The sequence below is a fragment of the Mus pahari genome, chromosome 2, assembly GCF_900095145.1.
Source record: "Mus pahari chromosome 2, PAHARI_EIJ_v1.1, whole genome shotgun sequence".
Taxonomy (NCBI): domain Eukaryota; kingdom Metazoa; phylum Chordata; class Mammalia; order Rodentia; family Muridae; genus Mus; species Mus pahari.
This window is the reverse complement of record NC_034591.1, coordinates 52,762,153-52,775,318: the sequence shown is the minus strand read 5'-3', so window position 1 is coordinate 52,775,318 and position 13,166 is coordinate 52,762,153. Positions and strand designations below refer to the sequence as shown.

General features: G+C 36.0%; 1 protein-coding gene across 2 annotated transcripts in view; it reads right to left on the bottom strand.

Moving 5' to 3' along the window:
* Positions 1-13,166, bottom strand: part of Exoc4 (exocyst complex component 4) — a 711,882-nt gene that overhangs the window by 603,171 nt on the left and 95,545 nt on the right. For both annotated transcript variants that reach the window (XM_021189789.2, XM_029535373.1), the window contains exon 7: positions 7,863-8,037. In XM_021189789.2, the coding sequence (XP_021045448.1) occupies positions 7,863-8,037 (175 nt within the window). The remainder of the gene's footprint in view (positions 1-7,862; positions 8,038-13,166) is intronic.

The following is a 13,166-nucleotide window of genomic DNA, read 5'->3' as shown; positions in this document are numbered from 1 at the left end:
TGCCTGGTAAATACAGAAATGGATGCTCACAGTCAGCCATTGGATGGAGCACAAGGTCCCCAATGAAGGAGCCAGGAAGCTGAAGGAGACTGAAGCCCCATAGAAGGAACTTCAATATGAACTAACCAGTACCCCCAGAGCTCCTTGGAACTATACCACGAATCAAAGAAAACACATGGTGGAACTTGGCCCTTGGTCCTGTGGAAGGCTCTATGCCCCAGTATAGGGGAATTCCAGGACCAGCAATTGGGGTGGGTGGGTTGCGGAGCAGGGGGACAGGGAGTGGAGAGGGGATTTTAGGAGGGGAAACTAGGAAAGGGGATAACATTTGAAATGTAAATAAAGAAAACATCTAATAAAAAAATTCATTATTTAAAAGAAACCTATCACTACATATAATAAAATACATTTAAAGAAAAATAGAAAAAAAAAGAATGATCACAGCTAGTTCTTAAAGAGCCAAATCCAAAACTTCACCAAAGATATCCATAGAATCCAAAATTGTTCTGTCCTGGATTTTGTGTTGGTCACTTGGTTGATTAGTTAGTAGTAATGGTAGTAATATTGTTTTAGAGGACAAACTAACTACAACACCCATCCAGGTCCTCAGGTTCCACAGTATATTCACACATACATACACACATACACACACACACACGCACGCGCACGCACACGCACACGCACATGTGAACACATTATTTTAGCCCACTCTGACCTCATCCTTCTATGGTCCTCTTCAGTATTTGTGTACATATGGAACATTTTTCTGTGGTACCACAAACTGTTCTCAATTATTCTTGATTTATTTAACTGCCTTGCAGATCAAAATTATTTCTAAAATTATTTTATGGGAAATGTTAGAAGAAATATCTTTAAAAAAAAAAAAAAAAAAACACCTGAAAGGGAAGGTGGGAATACCCACGATGTAAGTCATACAGAGGAACGAGAGGAAGGGACTGTGTGGAAGCACAAAGGTGCCAGTCACATACTGACAAATCCTGCTCATTCTAATCAGTCCACACTGCAGATGGAACAGCCAGGCAAATGATCACCATGGAATACTTTCATGACATTATGACTCACTAAATTGTGGGAAATAACATGTGGGTGATTGAAGTCACAAAGTTTGCTAATAATTCTGTCTGCACCAACAGAAAACCAGATTTTAAATAAATTATCACAACTGTCAAGAAATCAGATACATATGATTCCTCAACAATTTAAGAAAAAAAAACACATTTCAAAATAAAATTTTTAAAGATTACTAATTCTCTATTCTCTGATAGAATGCTTACTGTCAGTGAAAATCCTAACTGCTGGCATACATCATACAAATCCCAGGAACACTTCTACAGCATCATATTTCAGCTCTTCCTATCAGTCAGTCACGAGTATGTACTGTTGATCAGGCTTGGGCAACAAAGATTGAGGAGCACATATCAAGTAGGAGTACCAACAGGATCTTTATACAGTGTGTCTTTAAATGCTTCACCCATACAAATCTCAGATAAAAGTAGACACATGTGGATTAGGCACAAAACGCTGGAAGACCTGTTTTACCTGCCTGTTGTTCTACAGGTCAAGATGAAATCTCGCCAAAGTTGGTCTTTATGGGTATCTAGAAAGTCATGAACAGACTTAAAACCAAATCTACCAAATCCAGGTGTCCCCTGCCAAGTCTTTATTTTCTAAATTATGGCTCAGTATAATAACTCTCCATTTACCCGAGGCTTTATTGAACATTGAATACCCTAGTACTTTTCTTGGGTATCTGCCACATCTGTGCAAGGCCCTATCCTTTCTGCTATAAGAATTAGTAGTAAATGTGAAACGTGCGATTCAGACTGACTGCAATTCAGAGGAAAATTTGTGAATTGTCTTTCAAATGTTAACTGAATTGTATGCCATTCAACTCACAGCAAAGCAGAGCAAAGCTTTAAAAGAAAGGCCATTTTTATGGATAATTCACTCGTAAATTATGTGGCTGAAATACTCTGAAAGGCTAGCTCCACTTTACGGATGGGAATCCTTACTTAACTAAAATATTAAAAGCAACAAAACCTAAGAATAACCTAGTTGCAGTCCTAGATTGAAAATAGAAACAGTTTGTCTCCTTGAAAATTCCCTCTAGGTCACCATCAGGACCAATAATTTTATAAATTTTCTTCCCTGACAGCAAACTCCTGGCTCTCTCTCCATGAGGTTAATTTTATCACTATTTAAACATTAATGCAGCAGTTACCAAAGTAAAATGATTTTACATTCTCTAGAAAATGACCTCAAGACATTAGAAAAGCAATGGCCTGTTCCAGGAGTCACCGTAAGGAGTAAACAGAGTCCTTGCGATCTACTGCTCAGACACTATTAAGTTCATCAAAGGATTATACATGTCAGCCAACAATGGTAAAACGGACAGTTTTGTTTTGAAATCAGATATTAAAACTTACATCTTTTCAGAATCATACAGCTAGGAAGATGAGATTACTTAAAGTGACCCTCTTCTTTTCTCTGTTATGAAGAATTTGGTAAGAAATGGGGACTTTCACGTTTTTAGTGGACCCCAGACTTCCACACCTGAAAATGTGCAGCCATGGGTATGACAGGCATATCACCAAGTGGGTGACATTTTGGAAGGAGAGTTCTACAGCTCAGAGGGGTAAAAACACGTATTTCTATTATCACAGTTTCAAAAGAGTGCAAAGACGAAAAAGGAGTGCAATGGTGTGTGGTCATGGGGCTGACACCTTGTTACTGTGATAGCTCTGGCCTTGTCTTCTCACTGTCTGTCTCCAGACACAAACATGCTGAGACAAATGAGCTTCTAACTAAAGGACTGGTTCTGCTGGCAGGGGAAGCCCAGGTTACAGCAGAAAGCAAATGAAGACTTATTTAAAAGCTAAGAATCTTAATCATCTCCTCCTCTTCTTCTTCCTCCTCCTCCTCCTCCTTCGCATCATCATCATCATTATCATCATCATCATCATTATCATCATCCATCATCATTATCCTTCTTTTTCTTCTTCTTCCTCCTCCTCCTCTTCCTCCTCTTCTTCCTCCTCCTCCTCCACATTTTAATGTTTAAAAATTCTTTAAATTTTTAGCAACAAACATTTTCCATACCAAACAAAGCTGGAAATTAAACTCCAAACATGTATAATTCCATTCATCATGTTATCTTACTTTCATTCATGCTTAAATGCAGATGTCTGCTATTTTCAATTATTTCATGCTTCAAGGGTAATTTTTCACCTAAAGACCATTCTTCCAAGAAGCATATGAAAACTAAATTGGCTCTATGGATAAAACTCTACATGAAAACTAAATGAAACCCCTTCCTTGTCCTAAACCTGCCAGCAAGCAAGACATTACCCAGACAGGGACTGTGACTGTGTTAGAGTAGAGAAGGTGCAGGAACTTCGTGGATTCAATATTTCCTTTTGGAGTAAAGACAATGTTTCAAAGTTAGACTGTACCTATGGCTGTACAATTCCATAAAGATACTGTAAAAACTGTTCTTTACAGCTAACCTTAGCCAACAGATTGAGAAGCAGTAAAGCCTGTACCTTAAGTGAGTAAACTTGGCAGCGTATCAGTTGCATTCCATTAAAGCTGCTAAAATACATCACTCTGTGATGTGAAAATACAAAATCCAAATCTCCATTTTAAATTTTGGAAGGAGTAATTTACATAATAACCCAGAAATACCTATTGTAACAATTTATACCTTCCAATATTAATGCCTAATTGAATTTAAGCTGCTTCATTATTACCATCGTTTTATTTTTTTAATAAATAAATCTTGTCCCTGTACTTTTTTTTAAGATTTACTTATTTATTATAAATAAGTACACTCTAGCTGTCTTCAGACATACCAGAAGAGGGCATCAGACTTCATTACAGATGGTTGTGAGCTACCATGTGGTTGCTGGGATTTGAACTTAGGACCTTAGGAAGAGCAGTCAGTGCTCTTACCCATTGAGCCTTCTCACCAGTCCCTTATCATCATTTTTAATATGTTTTGTTTTTAAAGGTCTAGGAACTACACATATTTGATAAAGCCACTGTAAATAAAGGAAGAAAGGATAGCTGGTTTGTCCTGCTCATAATTTTAATCAGCTCCTCACTATGGCAGAATTAGGATCATTTCATTGTTACTGGAAACTTAGAAATAGTAATTTAAGTTGTGCAAAGTCAGAACCCATCTATTGCAGGAGCGGATGAATTGCTGTATTTGCATGTATGGCATATTTAAATGTCCTATACTGAACAACTGATATAAATAAAAATAAACAGACACATTATCTACACTATTGGGTCATATTATAAAATACAATATATGCAATAGGTTACATAAATTGCTGCAAGTTTTTCAAAGAAGTGTGTTTGTGAGTGTTTCTCCTCTCTCTCTCTCTCTCTCTCTCTCTCTCTCTCTCTCTCTCTCTCTCTCTCTCTCTGTGTGTGTGTGTGTGTGTATGTGTGTGTGTGTTGTAAATGAGGACAAGTATATAAAGTAATACAATGTTTACAATGTTAGCAAAAGGCAAATTTCAACATAGAGGCAATTGGGTAGTCTTTTAGTGTTCTTAAAAGTTTCCTTCGAGTTTAAAAATATTTAAAAGTTCAAAAAGTAATAAAATATATCTACTACGCCTGCATGCATAGATATTGTTCTTGTTCACCTTTCATCCAATATGATCTCTGCCATATAAGTGAGGTGTTTAGTCATTTATATTTAATTGTATACTTAGTATAAAGCTTTTTATTTGTATCCTAGCCATATTATCTTAGCTTTGTTCTTTATCTTTTCTTTCTCCTTTGCTCTTTTTTCTTCCTTTCTTGATTAATCAATTTTCTTCCTTTCTTAGTTTTTCAGTGATCAATTTTATGTCCTCTGGAAAGCTTTTTAGCTATTTATACATTCTATCGTTTTAGTGTACCAGAAATTAAATTATGCATTCTGAAGTTATTATAGTTTATCCTAAAAATTGTATATCTTCACATATGCTGTAAGAAACTTATATCAACACAGATTTATTTACCAGAAAAATATTTCTAAAATTATTGCTATAAAATTGACTCCATATATATGATAAAATTATCATATATGATTATTAGCTTTCCTTTAAACATAAAGAAAGCTCATCAAAAGATAAAAAATATTCAATAAATATGGAAAATGATATTTCACTGTTACCCACATATTTTTTCCTGTAGTTATCATATGGTACCACTTTCCTTCAGCTTAAGAAGCTTTCTATATTTCTTAAGTGCAAGTCTAAATACTTTTAGCCTTAATTCATTTGAAAATGTCTGTTTTACCTTTACCACAAAGGATAATTTCAATTGATACAACATTCTATCTATTGATACAATATTCTAGATTGACAATTTTTTTCCCTGGCACCTTCAAGATGGCATTCACTGGTTTCTGGCTTATGCTGACACTGAAGCAAAGTCAGTGGTTATTTTTATTGTGTCTCCCATAGTGGTATGTCCTTTTTCTTCTCAGGCTATTAACATTTTTGTCCTTTGGTATTCAGCAAACTAACATCTAGTGTTGATTTTCTTTGTGTTAATTTTGCTTGGAATTTTTTTGGACTTCTTGATACATGGGTCTATATTTTCAATAATTTTGGCTATTATTTCTTCTGGCAATATTATGTCCTAATCTTCTCCCTCTACACTGCAATAACATAATTGTTAGATAAAGAAACTATATCAGGGAAACTAATGGCTTTACTCATTTTTTGGTTTAGGTCTGATACCACTCTGTGCTTTGATGTGGATAGGATTTAATGATCTATGATCAGGTTCATTGATCCTCTCTAGAGTATAAAATTCACCATTTACTCCAACTGGTGATGTTGTCATTGCAGATACAATTTTTTGTCCGTTTTTATCCTGCATGAGTCATGCAGTCACACTTTTGAATGGTATTATAACTGCATGCTAGACACTGTGCATATGCATGATTGTTAGGAATCTGATTCTTGTATACTAGTTAGGAGAGAGTTTAGATGTTAGTCAGTTACTTCCTAAGGGGATCAGCTCAATTCAGGAGGGACTCTGGGGGTGTACTGTATGAATTAACCTTTGCTCTGTGATGAAGGTCTATGTATGCTCCTAAGGCATAAAGTCATATCTGAAACCACAGGATATGTTGGCTTGTTCTCTCCTCATTCCCAAGCATTTGCATATACTTTCAGGATCTCCAATCAGCAATCTTTACCACAGTGGTTGTTTCCTGCTAAGGCTTGTAGAACATGTTTGACCAAGGGATCAGCCAACTCTGCACTAATTTTCTAGGGCTCCTTTTGCATGCAATTTCCTGCTCGCCAGTACTCTACATTTCACAAATTTCAGTAGCCTCTACTTCCCTAAACTGTAATCCCTGATTCCTCTGCTAAGATAATCTTTTGGATTTCATTTCTCTATGGTGATAGCTTGAAAAGTACCCACCAGAGGAAGCAAGAATAATATGGAACTAACCTCACTTGCTCTCTGATTTCTGTTATTTAACCTGAGTCCATTCAGATTTATGGTTCCTTACTTCAAAAGGTAATTTCAACATAGCCAGAACTATAGGTCTAGAAATGCCCCAATATTTGAAATTGCTTTAACATGTTAATAACATGAAAAATACATTTCATTTCTAGGTGACAAACATTTCTATAAACAAACCAGTATGGAAAGTGTTAAATAACCAGCTCCAACACATAGAGATATTTTCACCAATAAACAAACATTTTTCAAGCACCTATTACAGGTATTGACATATTAGTAAAAAGAATCCAAAAAAAGTAGATTCAATCCATTTAAACTGAGCAAATGCATATCACCTCTCTCCCAAAAATAAGTCTAGGAAATGAGTTACTAAGAATCAATCTTATTCAATCTACCAGGAGCGTGCAGATATTCTCAAAAATGACTACAATTTGCATTCATGATTTATTTATCACTGCAAACATTCCTATTTTCTGTGCAAGTGATTTCATTCCAACATAGTTACATTTTTCAATTCTCCACATGTACTTACTTTTTTTAAATACTAAGTAGATATTACCATTTCTATTTAGCTATGTCAAACTTATTTTGGCTAACTCTTAATTGCATTTCTAATTTTCATCTGGCCAAATCAAATATATTTTGTTGGCAGAGAGAAAAATATAATGTAGTTTCTAAATGCCATGTCAGCGGTATCATATCAAACAATACTGTAATCCCTTTGATCTTCAACAAATGAAAGTGATACACTTCTAACCACGGATTTATTTTCATCTCTCAGAATAAGCTCCTGACCTGTCATTTAACCCAATGCCTGAAAAGGTGATTGCAAGAAAATAGTAAAATTAATAACAGCTATGTTCATAAAATAGCTTTAAAACATTTTAATATTTATTATCTCTCCCCAACATATACCTGTTCTCTTTCTTTTAAAACAAGGTCTCATTTCATAGGCATGGCCAGCAACTAACTCTCTATAAATCCCAGAATGGTCTCGAACTCATGATCTTCCTATATTAACCACCCAAGTTTCTTACTAGCTAAACATATGACTAATCTCAATGAAGCAGAAACAAATGAATAGAATCCTCATAGAGTGTACCTTTGAGTGCTACATATTGAAAATCAGCAACTATTCTTAAAGGCTGGCACTCCCCTGTGAAATAGTGACAAGAATAATAACAAAAGTTCATTAGAAGTCCTTTGAAAGATGACAGAAATTACATCATCCCCTTTCTATGAAAGCATTACTTCCTTATCCAGTTTGTGCTTCCTAAGGTAATAACTGAAGTATCTGTTTTCCATTGCTCTACACTGTTGTCCCCAGTCAAGACGGCAGCCTCTGTACAAAGCCTTACCTGCAGCACATCCTGGATCTTCACCCACACATCTGCCATGTCATATAATTTGATCTCCTCCTGCTGTGTTAGCTGAGTCCCAACAGAGTCCTGAAGGTACCCCAGAACCACAGAGTGTGCAGTGGCTACAGCATTAAACTTATCAAACAACAGTTCCAGCAGTTCTAGAAGTAACCTGTGGAGAAACAAAACAACAAAAAATAACATTTACATAAATCCATACCATCCTGGAGGAATGGTTTACACTGGCCTGCAAGAAAAAAATTTAACAGCTCTAGTGAGAAGCACATCCCAAGGTAAACAGTAAAATTGCACATTCCAACAGATCTGATTCGGAACAGCTGCATGATCTAAGCAATCTTCTAAATGTACCTACTGAGGTTACTGTCACTAAGTGATGATATGATGACTTAAGAGTTTATAAATCCATTGTAAAATCCCTAAACTAGCAGCCTAATAAACAGCTCTTTTTAACATATTTGAGAGTATAGAATTGTTAACTATTCTCTTTTCACATAGGTGGTCTCCAATGAATTCTGGAAAATTTTTCAGACAGCAGTTCAGATGCCACACAGAATATGATATTCAGTAGCAATAAATGCAGTGCTTTGGTAAGGACACTAATCCTGTTAGTCAAGGGAAGCTGTGCATTGCTATCATTCAAATGCATAGCCTAAGGTGTAGGGGAAAAAAATAGACACCTGCTAAGCAATCTGACTTTCACTACAGGGTGCACCTTAGGCATTCGCATTATCTCATTTATCATAGTGAGATATGCTGGACACATATTATTACATCGATTCTATACACTCAAGGACATAAAATGAGGTTGCCAAGCAGCTGGTCTCAGAACAATAGTTGATTTCCAAGCTAGTACATTTAGCCACCTACCTCTCACTACCATTCTAGAATACAGATGTGTATTTAAGAAAAAAAGTACAGAGATTTTTGTCATGGATACAAAATAATTCCTCTACCATTGAGCTTTATAGCTTTACTGATCACAAAGACACAGAATTATTTCCTCCCCTAAACTTGGGAGAGTAGTTCAACCTAGTTTTAAGGAACTTACCACATGTAGCTTACATATGTGCCTTAACAAATAGAGGTCACATTTATCTTTAAAGTGGGTATTCTGCCTCCCCTCTCCACAATTATTTTTTCAAATTGGATTCTACATTATATATTGCTATATTCAACAATTCTTAGAAGATGGTTAGGAAATATTTGCTGAATACATTTAATGACTATATCATGAATGAAGATTAAAAACCTTGGAATGTGAGCTTCACTGTATGTTTCTATGTTCCCAGATCCTGAACAAACTGATCAGCCAACTTACAAAGTAGAAGAGCAACACAAAGGTGCTTTACGGAGGTGTCAATTAACAAGACTTTATGGCCATAAGTGGAGGCTGCAACTATAATCTCACAAAAACGCACAGCACGTTATCTATTCCTATGTCTTCTTTATTGCCCAATTGTTTTAATTAATGTGCCAATGTGACAGCCCATAACTATGCAATGATAAAACTCTAATATCTATTTGACATTGCAATTCCAATGAGAGAGAATCAATAGAATTTATGTAGTGCTCCCAGCCTGCAGTATACTTGCATAATCTAGGAATAACACATTGAGTAGGTAAACAGGAGCCATCGTACCTTTTGAAAGAAAACTCTATCTTCTCAATGTTTGTACCTACATGTGCCACATTTTCCTGTTTTAAAGAGCCATACACACCAGCAGAGAAAAGTTGGCTAAGTAAACATAACAGTTAAAAACAGTTAATTCAGTGTTAAGAAAAAAATTAGTATATGCTTGTAACTCAATCATACACAGTAAATAGTAGGGCAACCCAAGTTTCTACTTAAAATTGCTATTAAGTGCAGTAGACTATGGCTCCAAAGGATGAGCCTGCAAACAATATGTAAAACAAGAAGCATTAAAGCAATGCATTGGCTTTCATTAACTGGTTCTTTCAATGCTCTTGATAATGAAATCTCAGGGTTGTTGTATTTCTGTTATTGTTTGTCATGAAGGTAGTTATATGACCAAATGTCCTTTCTGACAAACTGATACCTTAATGGCCATACTGAACTTAGCATTATCTGAAAACACACTAATTGATGACATTCAGAAGTCTAGAGGACACTGTGGTCCAGGAGCTTGCAGTTCCGACAGAAACATGAAAGGGGAAGCAGTACAATGGTCGGCTCTATGACCACTGCCCTTCGCTGCTGTGCATCCTATCTGCCAGGTACCAGAAGAGTGCAATTAGCAGGTGCAGGTCTCTCTCAGAAAAGACCCTGTGAAGAAATGAGGTGGGATATCAGATTCAGAGTTCTATTTACATTGAGGAAATGGCAATCCTTAATAAAATAAAACCTGACACAGGGCCAGCTTCAGCCACTCGTGTAGGCTCAATGTCTCAAGGTAGGCCCTCCACTCTAGTACAACCATCAGAGCTACAAAGGAGAGGGGAAAGTACAGCATTCACTAGAAGGCTATGGGCCAGCCTTGTGACAGCTCTACAGGCAGCTCTGCCTATGTGGAGCTAAGAATCCATTCAAGGGAGAAAGCTCGGTCCTGCTTTAACACACAACCATAAATAGGAACAGATCTGCAGCTACAAGAGAAAAACTTACTTTTTCATATCACGAAGAAGGAGAAAACGTGATCCAAAAAATGAGAAATAAAAGCTATCAACCACAGCTTAATAGAGGACGTGTACCTAGAATATTTATATATATTTAAAAAAAAAAAAAAAAACCTCCAGCGTGCCAGTGTCATTTGTAATTTTAAGTAGAGTAAAAACTGAAATGCAAAAAAAGGTAAATGCATATTGTTGTTGTGAAAAATACATATTAATAGCAACTGAGCAACACAAAGATGTGTAACATCATTAGTAATAAGAGATTTAAAATCAAAATCAAAATGAAAAAATACAAGAATAAAACAATAAAAAAGACAAACAGAAAGTATTGCAACTGTCATACAAATTTCCTCAGATTATAAACTGGCACTTCCTACATAGAACAAGCTCTCAAAGTTTCTCAAAACATTAAATACACAGCTGTCATATCAACTAGAGACTTCATACTTAGAATACCCATGTAATTGATCAGAAAACATAGGCACACAAAAGCTTGAATACAAATATTCACAGTACCATTACTGACAACAAGCAAAATAATCCAATGTTTGTTTACTAATAAATGTAAGTATAGTATAAAAGTGTACTATATTGGATAGTACATAAGAAACAAACAATCTATGAGACAGCAAGAACAAACTGAAAATATTCTGGAAAAAATGTTGAAGATGACTGCCTATTTATATGAAACATCTCAAGGACAGAAAAAGTCATAGATACACTAGTGGGTTTTAGAGCAGGAAGAAATTAACTCATAAAATGACAGATTTAGAGCTGAAACCACAGAGTGGTGACAGCAATCAAAGCCTGTCATTATAGTAAAAACATGTTTCTAATCATTAACAGAATGCCTGATAGTAAATATTATGTGTTGATTCATTTTGATTCAGTTTCACAGGGTTCACCTAATAGTTGTTTGGACCCATGAGCTTAGGCAGAACTTGGAAGGGGAAAAGACCCATGGACAAAATACAACCCTAAAGACATGTATCCAGTGACTTGCAGCCTCCAGCTGGGCTCGACTTTCTGGCTGCATCACCTCCCAACAATGCCATCACATTATGAATTCATCAAGAGATTAATCCATTGTTCAGTTCAAAACTCTTGAAATTTAATACTAGTATATCAAGAACATAGTTTATTGTCTAGGTATTTCTTAGTTTAACTAAAATTAATGACTGCATTTATTCAAGAAGTGAAATATAAGGCATCTGAATTACATTCCAAAATAGCTTAAGCTCTAAAAGCAGCAACTATGTCTTGAGTAAAACAGATAATGAGTGTCCACAGTTCTACTGTGGTAAATAAGAAATACATAGAACAGTGAAGAACAGAATCTAGCAATTCAAAACAAAACTATACTGAAAACTTAGTCCTCTGAATTGTGACTGTGGAGAAAAATTAACTTTCTCTTTTGACTTTTTTGTTCTTTTTACCCTCTTTCATAAATAGTACAAAAGAAATAAAATGTTTCTAGTACTGAGGTTCCTCAAAAAAACAGGTAACTAGCAACCATATGTTCCAGCTAGACTACACTTGGACTATAGTGGGAGGCACAATCCTCATTGGTGTAGTCACATTTCTTATGGCACAGTTCTTGTATTCACAAGGGTAAGTTATACATGCCCATCAACAATTGAATAGACAAAGAAAATGTGGTGTATGTACACAATGAAAGGGTTTTTTATTTTTGTGTGCACACACACTCATACATGAGACATGATCTTGCCATATAAAGATCGTTCCCATCAGTTTTATGTGAGGTCCAGGGATCAAACACGGGTTACTGGGCTTTCACAGCAAGTGACCAAACCCACTCAATTAAAGCACTGGCACCTACAATGATCCTCTTTCCAACCGTAAAAAAATGAAATTATGCAATTTTTAGAAAAAAGAATGAAAACATTAAGTGAAACGAACCTGATTCGGAAAGACAACTATTATATATGTTCTCTCACATGAGAAATACAGAATCTATTCTATACACACACACACACACACACACACACACACACACACACACTCAACATGCACAGAGACTAAAAAAAAAGGAAACACACACACACACTTTTCCAAAAGTCTCCAACTGTAAAGTCATGGATTCCTACCTGATCTAGGAGCCTGAAGGTAGATAGATGCCTGAGGCATGAAGTCAGAACACAGAGCAAGCCAAGGTGAATGAACAAAGCAAGCGAAGGGCTCCATAGCCTGTCTGGGATTCTGGCTTAAGCAGCACCGATGATGCTATTTTCTTTTGAAAGAGAAGAGAATGAAAGAGATGAAGAAGTGGAAGAGAACTAGAGGTAGAGGAATTAAGTCAAAGTAGAAATTTAGAAGGAAAACTGTTGGGAGAGAGCTGGATATGCTAAGTTTAATGGGCCATGTACTTAAGTACTTGATATGCAAGTCAGGAGCTCAGAAGACAAGCAGGTACTAGAAATGTGAAAAACATAAATATTTGAAAGGTGCCATGAGGCAGAGACACTTTGCAGAGTTTGGTATGCACAGGAGGGCCAGAGTCAAAACTCCTGGGAAAAAGCAGTATTGGAAAGGGGTGATTATGGGCTGTTACAAAGAGAAAACCTGTCCCAAAAGAAAAAAAAAAAAAACAGAAAGAAAGAAAGAGAGAGAGAGAGAGAGAGAGAGAGA